Genomic DNA, 18,834 nt, shown 5'->3' on the forward strand with positions numbered 1-18,834 from the left:
TGGATTGCGGTTTTTTTTTTCTGCAACAGAAATTTCAGGGCTATGATTCGATGCTTACATTTGCAAAATTTTTACTATGAAAAAAGGTATATACACCAGAAAAGTCCAAAAAAAAGTCGAATACTTAAGTACCATGTGTCTCTTAACTGTACTATGACCATTAACCCTCCTTCGCACGTGCCACTCCTTTGAAAAGCCACGTCACGTTATGACGATGGTGCAGAGCAAGAAGATGATTCCCATCTGATGGTAGTCATGATATGGAGAAAGAAAAAAACAGCGAGTTTTTAGTCTGAGTAGGTTCTGCCATATTCGTCTTTAATAGCTTATCCTACGCCTACCGTACTCGAGCTCTCTTTATTGCTGTATCTGCAACTCGAACCACGGAAGAAGAGAAAATAAAATCAAAATGGGGAGGTATGCAACCGTAACTTCCACCCTCTTCTTCTTGTCCAACTATCTATCTGTTCTGTGTTTTTTTTTTCATTCTCTTTTATCGATTTTGGATTTCTTGACTGGTGACGGACTGACGGTATCGTGTCTTGTTTCAGGAAGAGAGGAAACCGGAGGAGAAGAAAGTAGAATATCAGAAGAAAGGAGAAGAAGGGAAAAAAACAGAACAAGAGAAGAAGGAAGAAGCCAAGCCCGATAAGCCAAGTGGGGAGAAGGAGGAGAGGAAAACAGAGGAATCCAAGGATTCCAAGGGTTCAGAAGAAGTCGTTCTTAGAGTCTACATGCATTGCGAGGGGTGCGCTAAGAAGGTCAAGAGAAGCTTGAGGGGATTTGAAGGTTCGAGTTTAAGAGATCCATTTTGACTATGTCTTGCTCTGTGAGAGGTTATTGAATGTGGGTCTCGCCCTTTTATTTTTGTGTTGAAGTTTTTTTCCAGACAGAGAGAGGAGAGAGGAGAAGACTTCACTCACTGTTCGAGTCTTCGAGAGAAGGAGAGAGGGAGCATTACCCAAGAGAGTTCGAGAGACCCGAGGGCACTGCTGCTGCTGCTGGAAACCCAAGAAGCTTAAGTAGGTTGGAGTCCGAGGGGTTAAAGTTAAGGAGCCGGGAAGAGGAAGAGGATGATGATGGAAAAGATGATGACGACGATGACGATGAGAAGCGACGACAGAAACAAGAAACCCTAGACGACAGGAACAACGCACGGAAGATGAGATTAAAAAATTAACAGAGCGAGGAAGCGATGGGCTTGAAGAGCAGATCGGTCATTCAATGAACCACATTTAATTAATGGAGTTCTTATTTTTGTGTTCACATTTTATTTGGATCCTCCGGCCTGGAAGTCTTGTGAGTTCACGTTGTCGTAGATTGACCAAAAGCTTGAAATGTTCAATGTATCTATAATAGCTTGAAAACAAGTATTCCCATTCAATAATAGTTTGTTCTCTCCATTTTTTTTATCAAACCTTTTATCTTGGTATCAAGGAAATACAATCGAGACAAAAATTGTTAGATTTTCAATGTTAGAACTTATAACAATTAAGACTGACAAGTACAGCCGGTTTACAGTTGTTCCAGTTGATTTCACACGGTCGGAGCTCGGTGAAACAAATAAATCGCCGCAAGTGGTGGTCTATAGAAAAGAAGAATATCAGATTGGAGAGGAAGTTGAGGAATAACATGTTTGGAAGGAAAATGAGGAGGGTGGATGCTTACCACTGGTTGATTCTTGTCGCCAGTTGACTCAATCCCCGAATAGGGCGACAAGCACGCGCCCCGTGAACGTGGAGTCAACTGAGAGACGACCAAAGAGAGCACAGTTTGGATCATGATGGGTTTGACTACCGGGCTGAAAGTGGTGGTGAAGTAAACTCCCGAAACCAACGTGAAGCCTTGCGCAATAAGGTGAGTCTTGTAATGGTCAATGGTACCATCAGACTTGTGTTTTATTTTATAAATTCATTTGATGCTGCTGACAACATTCGTATCAGCGGAATAAGGAATAAGAGTCCAAATACCATTTGAAATGAATTCATTTAATTGTGAATAAGGAATAAGAGTCCAAATACCATTTGAAATGAATTCATTTAATCTTCGGCCATGGCATCACGCGCAGAGCGAAACGCGAATAGCAATTGAAATGAATTCATTTAATTGAGCAAGCAATCTATGCGGCAATGGATAGGTTGTGAGATGCGAGCGGGGAGGGGGGAGGGGAGTAGTGCTCCATGCTGTCGAATAGGAGGTGGTACAATTGGTGCGGCATTAAGATCTTCGGGACGACGCGTGCCACATGGACCAACATCTGGAGATGACGGCTCAAATTGTGAGGGAAATGATCCCGGCGATGGTCGAGTTTAGGTCAGATCAGAGGAAATATTCGGTGAGGATGTAGTTGGTATAGACGGCTCTGACACAGTTGAAGAATCCGAACTAGTGGGACGATCAAATTTAGGTTGAAAATAGAGTCCGAAAGACACTACTAGAAACAAACACATAACAAACCAGAGAGAGACGAGCAGAAACAACCAAAATAAAACAAAAACAGCTCCTCACCAAGGAACAAAGCCAACGTCTTTACGTCGGATTTCAATCAGTCAAATCGGAGCTGAGGGGTGCCAATCCAATCTTTCTGCAGCAAAAAACCTTCCATTTCCATCCTACAGTGCCGCTTTATTTCATTTTCTGCTTGAGAAACTGAAGCTAAAATGACTAGCTTCTAAGAGCTCATAACGTCCATAAGTAGCCTTTCTGTATTCCATCTATATGCAAAATTTTCCTTTTCCTTTTTCTTTTTTTTTCTAGAATAAGGCCCAAAAAAGTGAGTTCACTGCAGGTTGCTGTAACTGCAGTAACTCTTATTCTCTTAACAATGTTCCTGTACGAAAAAAACCCCTTGAAAAGTTGAAATCGAATAAAGATGTCAAGATATCACCACACCAGTCAATAGCGCAAATCCTCGTTCGGCCAGGGCAGAAAAGTGAGCCCAGACCAGCCGGCTCAAAACTGGATAAGCTACTAGTTCCAAACTCTGAAGTCATGATAACGTCGAGATAGAACAAGCCAGCACAGGCACTGGATGGGACTCTCAAGTGGGAGGTAACAAAACACAGACAGTAGAGTCTAGAGCAAGGGTGGGAGATGATGACAAAGTATCACAAGTGACTGCTTCACTGCTAATGGCACAATTGTAAATAGAAGTATGATAGTTCAATATTTTGATGTAACTTTCTTCCAAGAGCACCAAAAGCTTAAGTTACTCTTTGAGGGGAGATATGTAGTTGAGTGGTGTCAATACCGTGTAAAGGTTAAGGACGAGGTCCCCTCGATACAAACTTGTATATTTGTACTTGCCACCGTTTAATGCAATACAAATCATCTTTTGACTAATTCATGTGCCATCTTGTTGCCTTTTCTTGTGTCGTTGCTTATCTCATAGGCATACTCGACCCACAACGAGTGCCACATGGAGCCTCACCATCTAGCCCCATGATAGTTGGTATTAGAGCCAGAGCTCCGCTATACATTGGACCCTGTCGATCGACTCACATCCAGCACAAACAATGAAATGCAACCACGACACTGCTGATGACATACTACATGGTCTAACTCAAAACCACAACACTAACAAGGCACCAACCAACGAACCTTCCAAAAGCCAAGCCCCAAAGGGCCACACAACCAAAGCAGGCAAACGAGACAAGTCCGTTGATCAATTAGCAAGCATGGACATGCATGTCTTGCGTTGCAAGGCAACCGTGGGTGAGACCCGAATTCGGGTTAATGAACTCCAACTAAACATGGAGATTGTTGAGCATGCCGTGGTAGAGCAGGAAACCCATGTCAATGGAACCCTCAAAGAGATCCATGACACATTGCAACATTCCCAAGCCAACTCCTCCCAAAGCAGCCTTCAAGGCATGATGGACAACTTTCAAGCACAATTGGATGAGATGAGGGGTGAGTTATTCCTCATAAAAAGGGTGATTGCCAATTCAACTAGCACCTCATCTGCTCCAACCACACACATAAAGATATGACAACCGACACCCTACTCAGGTGCGTGGGATGCCTTGGAGCTAGACAACTTCTTGTGGAAACTTGAACAATATTTCTATGTGACTGGCATTCATGATGATCACATTTAGGTATGCATAGCCGCCATGGTCAAGAAAGAGGCCACGGCTTAACAGTCCAACAAAGCCCACAAGGGGCTGAAATAAATAGACATCACCCTTGGCAGGAGGCCAACTCAAGCCTTGGTAGAGACCGGGGCAACACACAATTTCATCTCCTGGGCAGAAGCTGAGCGCCCTGGCTTAACCACCACAAAACAAATGGGATGGGTCAAGGCTGTCAACTCGGGGGCCAAAGCAGTCGAAGGCATGGCTCGTGGAGTAGAGCTCCAAGTTGGCCATGGAGGGGCAACATCAACCTATTTGTGGTTCCCTTGGATGATTTCCATGTTGTTTTCGGAGTAGAGTTCCTAACACAGGAAGAAGCAGCCCTCATGCCTCACATCAATAGATTACTCATCTTAGACAAGCGCTCCCCTTGCATGATCCCGGTGACAACAACACTTCAGGTACATGGGAAGCAACTTTCATCCATTCAATTGTACCAAGAAGCAAACAACCACAAAGCCAGCACCATGTCAACAACAAAGAAGGTCCCCTCTTTGACACATCACATTAGCACCAGAATGGGTAAGGAAACCATCACGAAGAAGCAGTCTCCACCCAAGGCGTTCCAACACCAGCCTCAACAACAGTGCCAACATCAACGCAAATGTCATCCAACGCTGAAGGTGCCCAAGAAACCAAAGGCCATCCCTAACCACAACCATTTCAAACACTCCTAGGAACCTTGCGAGGAGCCACCATCGGGGGACAAATCATTTTGGGAATTTAAGTCTTGACAATCCAAAACCCATTTTGCTCTGAACCTGGCCCCAACTTTCCCTTCAACCAAGCCAGACAATCCTCTATCTTACCTTGAAGTGGCCAGGAAAGGAGTGAACCTAGACCTTAGCCATAGGATTCCCCAACACAATGAACACTTTCAAGACTACCCATCAAGACCATGCCCGGGCCTTGGGAGAGATAGTGTTCATGGAGCAGCTGAAGAATCCTCCCCCACCAACAATCGGATCAAAGCATCAAGTAAGAGTTGGTCTTCGAGGACAAAGACCGAATTGAGTTAGGGAAACTGTCACAAGTGGCCATTTCACCGCACTTTCAAATGCCTTCGCCGCTTCCACGTCTCACTATCAGAGTTCCATCAAATGTGTCTTGGGTGGGGCTACTTATGTATTTTGTATTGAATAGATGCCAATGGCATAATTGTAAATACAAATATGATAGTTCAATATGTTGATGTAACATTCTTCTATGGCACCAAAAGTTTAAGCTGCTCTTTAAGGGAAAGTAGATAGTTGAGTGGTGCCAATACCGTATAAAAATTAAACACGAATTTTCTTCAACACAAAATTGTGTGTTTGTACTTGCAACCATTTAATGGAATACAAATCATCTTTTGACTAATTCGTATGCTATCTTTTTGCATTTTCTTGCCTTATTGCTTATCTCATAGACTTACTCAATTCACTGGGAGTGCCGCACTAGGCCTCACCATCTAGCTCCGTGATAGAAGGGGATAGATGATTTGGATATAAACAGCTTTCGTACATAGACAAACAATCCTAGGAGTTAAACCTTGTGTCGGTTGCAGTTCATCAGTTCAGCCTTGCAAGCACAGCCCTGGCTGCCCTCCTTACTGAGAACACACACAATCACAATAAGTGTCGTTGGTTCCCCCAAATTTTTGAAAAAAGAAAAAAGAATAAAGCGATTCGTACCAATTTCCAGGTCCCAAAACGACCTCGACAATACAGTTTCCAAGCTGCAATGTCCATCGAAACATTAAAAAAAAAACAAATTAATATAAAAATTTACCTGCCGGTTGATCATCAACCTGTCATTCTCAAAAAATGGACGCATGAATTATCTTGAAGAAATGAAAGCTCTTAAATGGGGAGTATTGATCGAGGGAATCGTGTTGCCGGCGACGGTTCATTGCTTAGCAGCCACGAAGGACGACTTGCCCAAGGAGATCGGATTCAGGGGATAAGGATCGTCGGACATGAAGGCAGTTCTCTTCTCTCGAGAAGAATTACCATCATCTCCATTTCAATAACCACCATTCAGTCAGTCAGCAACAATACTGACTTGGGCGGTTGTCATAATACTCACACCCATCACGCGGCACTGTCCGTGATAGCGATTAGCATATGTGAAGGAGCGTTCCTACCCTCGCCTGCAGAGTGCTGACCACCAACGCACACTCGCTGTTGTATCGTACTTTGAGTTAGAATTCCAGGATTGGCGCCAGTCCGATAGAACCTAGAGGAAAGGAGAATTCGAGGATTCCGTTGAGATCAGATTGGCGCTGCTACGCTAGAGGAAAGGGTTATTAGTTATTAGTTATGATCTTGTGTCGACCCTGTGGTGCTCGGATGGATTCGGATGTCGTATGCTTTTTCCTCCTCTTTCTTTATATTGCACTTCTTCCATCTAATAAGCCTGTTATAATCTATCAAAAAAGCCTGATAGGTTCATTGCTTCATATAAATATGACCATATACTCTGTTCTGATCCAATGTTCTTCGTGGGGCGTGGGTCTCAGCTAAATCACGGGTTTCATAAATAAGACGGGATAACCATGTCCGGTTCTTCCAACATTGCCTCTAATAATTCATGTCAGTGATTCAGTGTTACTGCAAGGATCTTAGATTTCAAGTTCAGAAGGCTCTCTTTGTTTTCAGTGCAAATCTGAACCGGCCGGATAGAAATTTTGCACTGGTTCATTTTTGAATCCATTTATTTATAATTATAATTTATACTTATATCTCAACAGGAACTGATGCAAATTTTGCACCACCTCTCCCACCTTAATTCTCCTTCCTTTTGGGTGTAGACCACATTATCTTGTTGCGTAACTCCCCCCTATTCGAATGGGATGGAAATGTCATAATTTTATAAATTTATAGGAAAATTCCTGAACAGTAACTGAATTTTGGGGGTTATGTCAAGTCAGTCCCTAATCTTCAAAACTTGTTTTTACATTATCCTGATATCAAGTCAGTCCCAATCGTTAGTTGATCATTAGTCAATACCATCACCTGATATCAAGTGTGCATTAAATAATTTCAAAATGATAAAATTATCTTTTATGATATTTTCTTACCATTTTACCCATTTCGTTTAAGTGTTATAAAAGATACTTTTGTCATTTTGAAATTATTTAATGCGCACCTAATATCTAATGTCATGTGATGATGTTGACTAATCGTTCAACTAATGATAGAGACCTATTAGACACATTTTGAAAATTCAGGATACCTCAAAGTTCAGATTACTGTTTAGGAATTTTCCCTAATTTTATTCTCACAGAAAAAGGATATGAAACAAAAGTAAACCAAATTTTTACCCTCTAGCACTCCATGCATTTACACCAGTGCAAATAAACTGAGCCTAAAGTAAAATAAATTGGTAAAGCAATGGGGCAAAAGAAGAAAATTTGCCCCATACAAATTTGTCCTATGCAGATTTCTGATTTATACTGTAGAGCTATAAACATTCAAAATGACCACAACCCACACTCTATGCGCCAAGGTCCACCTGTGAATTGGCATCAATGCCGATCTGACACCTACCCGGACAGTACTTTGAGCCTACAAATTCTGACCCTGGGCTGATGGTCATTCTCCCTAGAAAATTCTTTTTAGTCTTTTACAGATAAAAAAATAAAAACCAAAGAACTCTTTTTTCTCCCTGGGTGCTGGGGGGACAACACAATTTCATTGAACACTATCAAAACTCATAACAAGTTAACAACACATCTGTTGCGCAAAAAGTGTTTGTCATCTAGGCATCTTTATATTTTGTAGCTTAATTACTAGCAACAAGGAAGCAGGATGTCGAACCCATGCATCTAAATCAGATCAGTGAGATCAAAAGAAAATAAGATGCAATCGTGAAGGAGAAGCCGGAATATTGATAAGAGATTTCAACGACGTGTATAGAAACCTTCATCTCAATGTTGTTGGTTTCAGTAAGCTCGAAGACACAGCAATCTCCTTCTTCCAGTTTATTGTCCCGAGCAAATGCAGCCCAACCTTTGCTAATCCTAGCCCGACCTCTTCTGTAAATGAACCGGACGTTCCAATTTCTTCCATCTGAAACACATAGTCTGACATTTTGCTTTTCCTCGTCTAGGTGTCTAATGGAGAAGCTGAATGGTACATACTGCACAAGTAGGAACAGTTTCATTTGAATCCAAAACTCACCTGATATAAATTAAAAAGAGCTAACATAATTAAAGCAAAAGATATATTTGAAACTTCTAGCTTAAAAGGACTCAAACGAGAAAAGAAACTCGTTTAGAGCCAATAAAAGACGGATCTCCTCTCCGAAACTGTGAAAATTTTGTGCCATTTGCATATCCATGTTACTCACCAAACTAGGTCCTTTGCACAGATGCCATGATTCCATGATGACGGTGAAGAAAGGATTCTCAGACTGGAACTGGTGGCCATAGATTACTCTACATTTTTCTTCATTTACCACTGACTTTCTCTTTGACACAGAAACTTTAGATCGTGCCCTAATATTAGCAGTGACTTCGCTCACCTCGTCTTCCGTGGATGAAGTATATCCACCTGCATTCCGAGCTAGCTATCAAGTCATTAGAGAACAAAAACCAGGGAATACCTCACCTAACAGCTTAAGCTATTAGGTTGAATGGTTCCTTGATACTAGTTAATTATAGGGTAAACTGTAAGCAATTTGTGTAACATGAAAAGAACACGGGGCATTAAAGAACTTACGAGGCTCACCTATTTGGTTCTCTTGCTCTGGTGATGAAATTTCTCCATTTCCATATTTTGGCTTTGGACAAGGTGATTCAGTATCATTTCTAGGAGTCTCTGTTTGTTCACTCCCATTGACCAGCTGGAGATCCACATACCTAGATGAAAATGGAGCAAATGACAGGACATTCTTTGTGTTCTTAGTCGATTTTTGATGGTTGTCATTCATCCTATCAGGAGTGCTGGAATGATTTGGAGCCACCCCAACTTCATTCTCAAAATTGAATGCATTGCCTTGAGGATTGTTTTGTTGGACTGGTTTGAATGCATTCCCAGCAGCTAATGTTCTCAACTTTCCATTATCTTCAGTTTTCTTTCTTTTATATGTAGCTACAATAGCGGGTTTAGATGGCAGCATCTCTGAGCAAGTTTTATCTCCATTACTTGGCTTGTTAAAGGGCTGACATGAATGCCTCTGCAATGGCGTATTATCAGTACTCGCTTTGGCCGTTCTTTGATTATCGCATCCATCAATGACCTTTTGTGAATAAGTACGGGTAGGAAACTCAGCCAAGAATTCCATGCAATTCTCCTCTTGTCTTTCCCCCTTGTCTACAAGTTTCCCTTTGTCGAGATTCTCTTCTTCATAATTCTTCGGATAACGTGGATACTGTATCTCAGACATGACCAATATTAAAACACAAAAACAAGAATCTCCATCATATCTGAAGAAGAGAATTTTCCCTTCATACAGACGGTAATATTCAACAAATTCTTCCCAACCATTCTGGAGCCAAACCCTGCCATCGGCGTCCTTGCTCAATCCTATATCCCAGATATTAGCATCCCGAACCATGAGAACTGCAACACTTGACACATCTTCTCCAAATTTCCTAATAAACTTTCTTGGAATCCCCTGTGAAAACAGAACAACAATAACAAAGCATCCTTTTAAAATCGTCGACGGTGGATCCACATGCCTTGTGGTTGAATTAATTGTGCAAAAGGGAATGAAACCTTTGTTCTAACCATGATTTGCCAAAACTTAGACAAAGCATATTCATTCGGCAGGATGGTAGATAATTACATCATCCTAAAGCCGCAGCTAGTCTTCGCTAGACAATAGAACAGATATCATCTACTCATGAAGCCTAAAGCTAACGAAACATATTCCTGATCATTAACCCCTTTACAGTATTTCTATTTGTAAAAGAAATTTTGACAATATAAGAAGGAGCATTATATATGTACAGAAGTACAGAGAACTAAAAATAAGATGTGATGAAAGAAGATTTGGCCCGACCTCTCTATTACGTGACATGTGGCAGAAATAACAGCTCGGCAAAAGGGGCCAAGCCTAGGCGGGAACAAGGGGACACGAGCGGACTGAACTCCCTACCGGGGGCCCGAACTTACCCACCTTGTAACAGCTCGGGATACACTTCGCCGAACTGACCTTGTAACAGCTCGGGTTATACTTGCCAAACTTTGTAATAGCTCGGGTTATACTTCGCCAAACTGACCCACCTTGCAACAGCTCAGGATACACTTCGCTGAACTGACCCACCTTGTAACAGCTCGGGTTATACTTGCCAAACTAACCTTATAACAGCTCGGGATAAACTTCGCCGAACTGACCCACCTTGTAACAGCTCGGGATACACTTCGCCGAACTGACCCACCTTGTAACAGCTCGGGATACACTTCGCCGAACTGACCCACCTTGTAACAGCTCGGGATACACTTCGCCGAACCGACCTTGTAACAGCTCGGGTTATACATGCCAAACTTTGTAACAGCTCGGGTTATACTTCACCGAACTGACCCACCTTGTAACAGCTCGGGATACTCTTCGCCGAACTGACCCACCTTGTAACAGCTCGGGTTATACTTGCCAAACTAACCTTGTAACAGCTCGGGATACACTTCGCCGAACTGACCCACCTTGTAACAGCTCGGGATACACTTCACCGAACTGACCCTTGTAACAGCTCGGGATACACTTCGCTGAACTGACCCACCTTGTAACAGCTCGGGATACACTTCGCCGAACTGACCCACCTTGTAACAGCTCGGGATACACTTCGCCAAACTGACCTGCCCTATAGATACCTCCGAGCTCAAGACCGCCTCGCTCAGCACTTCGCATCACTTGGCACCAAAACCAAACAAGTCATACCACGCCTGACACTAAGGAAGTTCGTGCCCAAGGGCGCCGTGCCTGACTGACTTGGGATCTGACGTTTGGCGGTAGCACCCTAAACGGCCACCTGCCACCGCCACTGACACCGCCATCTCAAGTTAGATGACGATTAGGCAGAGACGGTTCTGTCTCAGCAGAAAGGACGACGGTCGAATTGACAAGCACAAGGGTAATCATACTTGACCTAACAAGGGCCCCGGGACGAGTGCACGAAGTGACTATAAGAGCCCCCTGCCCCCCGACAACAGAGGTATGCAAACTTTGCGCTATCTGGTATTACCTTGCTTTTGAAGGATTCTAACTTGAGCTTCGGAGCCCTTACACCGGGTTCCCCCCGGAGCTTCCCCATTTCCTCCGTTTCACGTTCCCTGCTACCCCGTTCGGAAGCAAGGCAACGGACAGCTAAGACCGGCCGGATCGCGCTCCATCAATTGGCGCCGTCTGTGGGAAACGCTTCAAAAAGCCTCCCTCCAAACTTCGATAACCCCTTTTCAAAAAAAAAAAAAAACCCAACACTCATGGCCTCCTCGAGCAACACCGGACGTGGCACGGAGACAAACACCACCGGGGAGCAACTTCAAGTCCCCATAATGTGCGTTGGATAGCTCACCATCCCCCTTTCGGCGGATGGGATCACCAGCTTGAACGCACCACAAGCAGTGACACCTGTAAATCCTCCTACCACAAGCATCCCCTTTCCTCTCCCCATTGAGACAACCTTCACTGAACCAACTGTCGTCCCCCTGGCAGCTAGCCAAAACCGGTTGGAGGACCTGATGCAGTGCATGCGGGCAATGCAAGCCCAAATGCAACAGTTCCAGCAACACCAGCTTCACCAGCACCAAGTGCTGCACAACATCTCCCAGTATCACTATCAACAGCAGTTCCCCCAACTGCCACTGAACCAACCACTATTTCCGCCTCGCCACCCCGCTCCGAGGCCGGTCAAGGCCTCCCTGCAGGATGGGCGCCCCCACCAGGCGAAGGCCTCCCGGCCCCAGAACCACCCCAACAGTCAGGCCTCGTCCCCAGGCCGAAGAGAGAAAAATGTCATCCCCGCCTCGCAACCCGCGAGCGGGTCGGGAACCTCGCCCGTGAGGTCGGCACCCCGGCGCTCCAAGCCCAAGCTCCCGCTCACCGAAAACTGATTCAGCGCCCTGGCAGCAGACTACCAGCATTCCGGGCCCATCAAGCTCGGTAACACGGAGACCAACAGTGCCAGTACAAGGCCCGCTCAACGGTGAAGTCACCGAACCACCACCCGTGCATTGTCGTAATTCAGAGGCAAAGACATGAGCTCGGACGAGGTAGGGGCTGCCCCGGCTCTCTCCGTTCCTTCCCCCCTCGCATCGGAACTCCTAGCGGTCCCCTTACCCAGAGACTTCAAGCTCCCACCTCTGGACAAGTACGACGGGTCCTTCGACCCCAACGACCACGTTGACGCCTTTCAGTCGCAAATGCACCTCGCCAGGGCCAGCTAATCATGCATGTGCGTGGCCTTTACCACCACCCTCAGGGGGGTAGCCCGCACTTGGTACAGGAACTTGGCCTCCGGGTCGATAAAGTGTTGGGCCCAATTCGTGAAAGTCTTCACCACACACTTCGTCACCAGCCAACGGTGCCCCAGAACAGAGGAAAGCATCTTCGGAGTAGTCCAAAGAGAAGGAGAATCTATTCGGGGCTACATCAAGCGATTCAACGAAGCATGCTTGCAGATACCGCGTTTGGACCCCGCAGTGCAGCTCGCGGTGGCCAAAAGAGGGGTGACGCACAAAGAATTCAAATGACACATGGTGGCCAACCAACCCGCAACCGTGGCCGAATTCCTCAAACTCGCGGATAAGTTCATGAGGACAGAGGAAGAAATCAACCAACGAACCGAAGGCGGGAACGAGAAAAGAAAGAGAGAAGGCGAGCTCTCCAACCCAGTGAATAGAAAAAACCCGACCCGGGAGCCGAAGCCGAACCAGTCATTCCGGGCCCCCTAGCAGTTCGGACGGACTACACGCCGTTAAACACGAGGCAGACAGAGATCTTAATGACGATCAAAGATGCCCCGTACGTTAATTGGCCACCTCGCCTAAAGGGAAATCCGAACGAGAGAAATAAGAATTTGTATTGTAGTTTCCATAGAAACCATGGTCATAGCACCGAACAGTGTAATAACCTCCGCGACGAGATAGAGGGGCTCATCCGTCGCGGATACTTGAAAAACTTTGTACAGCACAACAATAACAATAAAGCAGGTCGGCAAGGGGAGCACGAAAAGGATGCCCCCGATTCTAGCAACAGACCTACCGAACCGTTGCAGAAGCAGCCTCTGGAAGAGAGGCCAGTTCGGGGAACCATCCATGTAATAGTGGGGGGTTCGGTGGTAGCGGGGTGTACCTCGGCAGCAGCCCAGACTTCAGTTCGCGAAGCGGCCCTCGAAGAACGGAACCCCCCAAAGAGACCAAAGACCGAAGAACCAATCTTTTTCATGGAGGACGACGCGCGAGGAGTCCACTACCCCCATGATGACGCGCTTGTCATTAAACTAAGGATCAGCGACTTCGAGGTCAGGCGCGTACTCGTAGATTCGAGCAGCTCAGCGGACATCCTCTTCAAATCAGCATTTGACCAGCTGCAGTTACGAAGGAGCGAGCTGAAGCCCGCGAACACTCCCCTGGTGGGTGTGAGCGGAGAGGAAGTCAGGCCCCTCGGAAAAGTAACTGTCCCTGTAGAAGTCGGCACATGGCCTTGTGCGGTCAGACTCAACCATGATTTCCTGGTAGTCGTGACACCCTCCCCATACAATGCCATAATAGGGAGGCCGATCATGCATATCCTACGGGCGGCAGTCTCCACCTACTATTTGGCCATGAAGTTCCCTACGGACTTCGGTATAGGGGTAGCGCGGGGCGACCAGCTCGAGTCGCGCAAGTGCTATGTTGCCGCCATGAAGAGAAAAACCAAGGCAGCCGACGACCTCGAACTGGAGCGGCCTGCGGAGCAAGGTGAGGAACGAGCTTCGCCCACGGAGGAAACTGTCGCAATCCCGACTTCAGATACGAACCCAGCTCGCACACTAAGAATCGGAGCTTCCATCGAAGACCCCCTACGAGCCAAACTGGTGAGTTTTTTACTTCAAAATTTAGATATTTTTGCCTGGTCCGCGGCCGACATGCCCGGCATTAGCCCTAGACTGATAACTCACAAACTTAATACTGACCCTGTAGTCAGACCCGTTAGACAGAAGAAATGCAACTTAGCCCCAGAACGCTGGAGAGCGGTCGACGAGGAGGTCGAGAAGCTCCTCGTAGCAAACTTCATAAGGGAAGTCCATTACCCGAGCTGGGTGGCCAACCCGGTGTTGGTAAAAAAGGCAAGCGGCAAGTGGTGCATGTGCGTCGACTATACCGACCTGAACCGAGCTTGCCCGAAAGATTGCTTCCCCTACCCAGAATTGACCACCTAGTGGACGCGACCTCGAGAAACAAGTTGCTAAGCTTCCTGCACGCCTACTCGGGCTACAACCAAGGATGGACCCATCCGATGAGGAAAAAACCAGCTTCATAACCGAGTTCGGCCTGTATTGCTACAAAGTCATGCCCTTCGGACTAAAAAATGCCGGAGCGACTTTCCAAAGACTTGTAAATAGGCTATTTCGGCCCCTGATTGGTACGAAAATAGAGTGCTATATAGACGACATGGTCGTCAAGACTCGGTTTTCACAAGAATTAATACAAGACTTAGACTCTGTTTTCCAAATCCTGTGTCGGTTTTGCATGAAGTTGAACCCCAACAAGTGTGTCTTCGGTGTCACCTCGGGCAAGTTCCTAGGCTACATTGTCAATCGGCGCGGTATTGAGGCCAACCCGGACAAAATAAAAGCCATTCTAGATATGAAACCACCTCGGAAAGTAAAAGAGGTTCAGAGGCTAAACTGCCGCATAGCCGCTCTAAGCCGCTTCTTGTCTAAGTCAGCAGACTGCTGCCTACCCTTCTTCAAGGCAATCAAAGGCAAAGGTTTCGAGTGGACCCAGGACTGCCAGTTCGCGTTCGACGAACTAAAAGGTTACCTTGCTAGTGTGCCAACCTTAGCCCGGCCCGAGATGGGCGAGGTCTTAAAACTGTACCTCTCGGCGAGCGACGAGGCGGTCAGTTCGGTACTGATAAAAGAAACAGACCGGATCCAACGACCCATCTATTATGTTAGTAAAATTTTGCAGGGAGTAGAGGCAAGGCACCCGGAGATAGAAAAACTAGCATACGCCCTAGTAATAGCAGCTCGGAAACTCCGCCCATACTTCCAGGCTCACACCGTCATCGTCCTAACTGACAAATCTCTTAAACAAGTTTTACTCAAACCCGAGGTTTGCGGTCGACTGACGAAATGGGCCATCGAACTCAGCGAGTATGACCTCCAGTACAAACCGAGAACCGCTATCAAGGCCCAAGCTTTGGCAGATTTTATCGCCGAGTGCACTTTCAGCCACGAAGCCCCACAGGTCGAGCCCGAGGTCCCCAGTTCGGGCGAACCCGGAGCTCCTGAGCCCATAGAGTCCGAACCCCATGAAGTAGCAGCCAGTGTGGCATCTCTCCTGGTCAGGCGAAGCGCGAACTGGGATGAGAAGCCCTGGATCCTTCATGTGGACGGTTCCTCGAACCGGCAAGGCAGCGGAGCTGGAATAGTCTTGTGCGGCCCGGGCGGCACAAAATTAAAATACGCACTACGCTTTGAGTTGGCGGCATCCAACAACGAGGCAGAGTACGAAGCACTGATCGCCAGGCTGGACCTAGCGCGAAAAGTAAAGGCAAAACACTTGGTCATCTGCAGCGATTCTCAGCTCGTGGTGATCCAAGTTACCGGCGATTACGAAGCACGCGATCTCTCCATGATCGCATATTTGGCCAAAGTAAAAGAAGCCCTGCTCAACTTCCGGTCACACATCATCAGGCAAATCCCGAGGTCAGAAAACACTGAGGCCGACGCCCTATCCCGGTTAACCAGTACAAGTCACAACAATATGAGAACTGTGTACATAGAGGACTTACCTCGGCCTTGTATTCTCGGGGGGACAGAGGAGGTCGCTCCCGTCTTAGAGGCAGAGCCGAGCTGGATCGATCCACTCGCGAGCTTCTTGATAGATGGAACCCTCCCTGCAGAACGCAATGCGGCCAAGAGGGTGCAGCACCAGGCGGCCAAATACGTCATAATAGACGAACGGTTATACCGACGGTCGTACACGCTCCCCTATTTGCGTTGCCTGCGACCTGCCGAAGCCGAGTTCGTACTCCGTGACACTCATGAAGGCCTGTGCGGCGGACACTTGGGGGGCAGAGCACTCGCCCAAAAGGCATTTCGACAAGGATACTACTGGCCAACGATGAAGGCAGAAGCTGTCGAGCTCGTTAGAAAATGTGACAAGTGTCAGAAGCACGCTAACATCCACCATCAACCTGCCTCCGACCTCAAATACCTTGCCAGCCCGTGGCCCTTTGCACAATGGGGCATCGACCTCCTAGGGCCATTCCCACCAGCAACAGGCGGAAGAAAATTCTTAGTTGTTGCAGTAGATTACTTTACGAAGTGGATAGAAGCCGAACCTCTGGCAACTGTTACGGCTCGAAACATACAGAACTTCTTTTGGAAGAACATAGTATGTCGCTTCGGGTTACCTCGGGTACTAATCTCCGACAACGGCAAACAGTTCGAGGATATCAAGTTCCAAGAGTGGTGCCAGAACATGGGGATTCGGCAAAATTTCACGTCAATCGCGCACCCGCAGGCAAACGGTCAGACGGAAGTAATGAATAGAGCCATCTTGCGCGGACTGAAAGCACGTCTGGATCGAGCTAAGGGATTGTGGGCCGAAGAGCTACCAAGTGTCTTATGGGCTCACCGAACTACCGAAAAAGCAGCCACGGGAGAAACCCCCTTCAACCTCACCTACGGCAATGAAGCAGTGATCCCGGCGGAAATTGAAATACCAACGTTGCGATTAGAAACATACGACGATCGGACGAACGGAGACGAGTTACGTACCAACCTCGACCTACTGGACGAGGTAAGGGACCTCGCGCACATCCGAACAACGGCATACCAGCAGCAGGTATCTCACTACTACAATAGCAGAGTAAAGCAACGAAGCTTCCGAGTCGGCGACCTGGTCCTTCGTAAGATTATGGTGCCAGAACCCGGCATGGGCAAGCTTGGACCTAATTGGGAAGGGCCCTATAAAGTAAAAAGAGCGCTCGGGGGCGCATACGAACTCGAAACCTTGGAAGGCAAACGAGTACCTTGAGCGTGGAACATCGTGAACTTAAGGCGATACTACCTATTAACCACCAAGCGAAGTGGAAGAAATCAGGCCCTATGTGCCACGAGGCAAGCCAAGAGGAACTTCGGCGTAGACAAACAAAGAAGAGCATATTATCAGCTCGGCAAAAAATCAGTTCGCGGCATAAAAGACCTGGAAATTTAATAACCCGGACAGTGGCAGACAAAGAAACTGTTCGGGGAAGATGAGCAAGGGGAAAAAGACACTCAATTGCAAGAAACAGTACATTGGCAAAAAAAAAAAAAATTTACATGCCGGGAGCCACTTCTTCACCATCGGAAGGCACTTCAACAACACCCGAAGGCCCTGCCTCTCCTTCACAGTCCAGCTCGCCATCGGCAGCATTGGCCATCTCCTGAGTTATACGCGAAGTGGTTATGGCACTTACATCGAGGTCGGGGTACGTATTCCGGATCATCCACCGGCTCAACTTGAACCCCCTCCTGTAAGAGTCCACCATCAGATCGTCAAAACACGGAGAGGCAATGTAGTCTTCAACTGCCTTCTTCTTGCCGTCTTCAATGCCTTGGGAAAAAATCTGTGTTCTCTCCCTGATGTCCTCCTGAAGATATTCGACTTGATGCTGCAAATCCAACTTCAAGTCCGCCATCTGCTTGACAACTACCCCCATGGCCTCGGCGTCACGCTGAGACCTCGCCTGCCTGGCCATCGCGATGCGAGCAGCCTCTTCAGCAACGTAAGCAGCCACCTCAGTAGCCCGGGTATTTGCCTCTGCAGCACGGAAAGCTTCTTCAGCAGCATGAGCGGCAGCCTCAGCAGCTCGCACCTGTCGCAAGCTCCTCTCCACTTGGGCCGCCAAGGCATGAATTGAAGAATTCTCCTACCAAAAGAAACAAGTGAGCAAATAACAGCAGAAGCAACAGAATAAAAAAGGAAAACAGAATCTAACTTACCAACATGGCATGTGTTACGGCGCGGGAAGCAACCTGATTCAAGGGAAGATCGGTCCACGCCGCGACCTCCTCAGGGAAAGCAGCGTCCCTACTCTTCTGAAGAACGTAGTTCGGCGACAACACGCTCCTAAACTCCCCTTGAGCTCCTGAGCCCGAGAGCCCAGCCCGCGTATGAGCAGACCCAGAGTGAGTAGGAGCACTTGAGTATGCGGGAGCGCTCGTATGAGTGGTCTCAGCGTAAGGCGCCCCGGCAGTTTCGTGCACCGGTGGAGTCACTTCGGGCTCCCTGGGCAGATCCTCCGGCGTATGGTCTGGAACTTGGGGCTCCTCATCCAGGGGCAGCTCGGTACGAGTTCGCTTGGCGACCCGCTTCCTCCTCTTCATACCTTGGAACAAACGCCCCCAAGAGTTCTCTCCGCGTCCATGACACCCGTAGAAACGAATTCGACATTAGAAAAAATGAAAAGAACAGAGCAAGCAAGAACCGCATAGCTAGAAACCTACCCGAACTCAGGCCAGCTGCAATAAGCTTGGCCTCCGTTAAGTAGTGGTGGCACTTTAAGCCTTGCCGCG

The 18,834-nt window shown here is 47.1% G+C and overlaps 1 protein-coding gene and 1 long non-coding RNA gene across 2 annotated transcripts; one reads left to right on the top strand and one right to left on the bottom strand.

The window, feature by feature from the left end:
• Positions 1 to 331: 331 nt before the first annotated feature.
• On the top strand, positions 332 to 1,417 carry LOC148851054 (uncharacterized). Its single transcript, XR_016099610.1, has 3 exons — positions 332 to 417; positions 552 to 789; positions 879 to 1,417. It is a non-coding gene; the product is annotated as an uncharacterized LOC148851054 (long non-coding RNA).
• Positions 1,418 to 7,949: 6,532 nt separating this feature from the next.
• Positions 7,950 to 9,853, bottom strand: LOC148851055 (B3 domain-containing transcription factor VRN1-like). Its single transcript, XM_088945662.1, has 4 exons — positions 9,839 to 9,853; positions 8,849 to 9,737; positions 8,469 to 8,671; positions 7,950 to 8,258 (listed from the first exon to the last, which is right to left on the bottom strand). Exons 1-4 carry the CDS (start codon positions 9,851 to 9,853, stop codon positions 7,950 to 7,952), a joined length of 1,416 nt encoding a protein of 471 aa, XP_088801788.1.
• Positions 9,854 to 18,834: the final 8,981 nt, after the last annotated feature.

Source organism: Nelumbo lutea, chromosome 5 (genome assembly GCF_056320005.1).
Source record: "Nelumbo lutea isolate HS-2025 chromosome 5, American lotus-T2T, whole genome shotgun sequence".
Classification (NCBI taxonomy): domain Eukaryota; kingdom Viridiplantae; phylum Streptophyta; class Magnoliopsida; order Proteales; family Nelumbonaceae; genus Nelumbo; species Nelumbo lutea.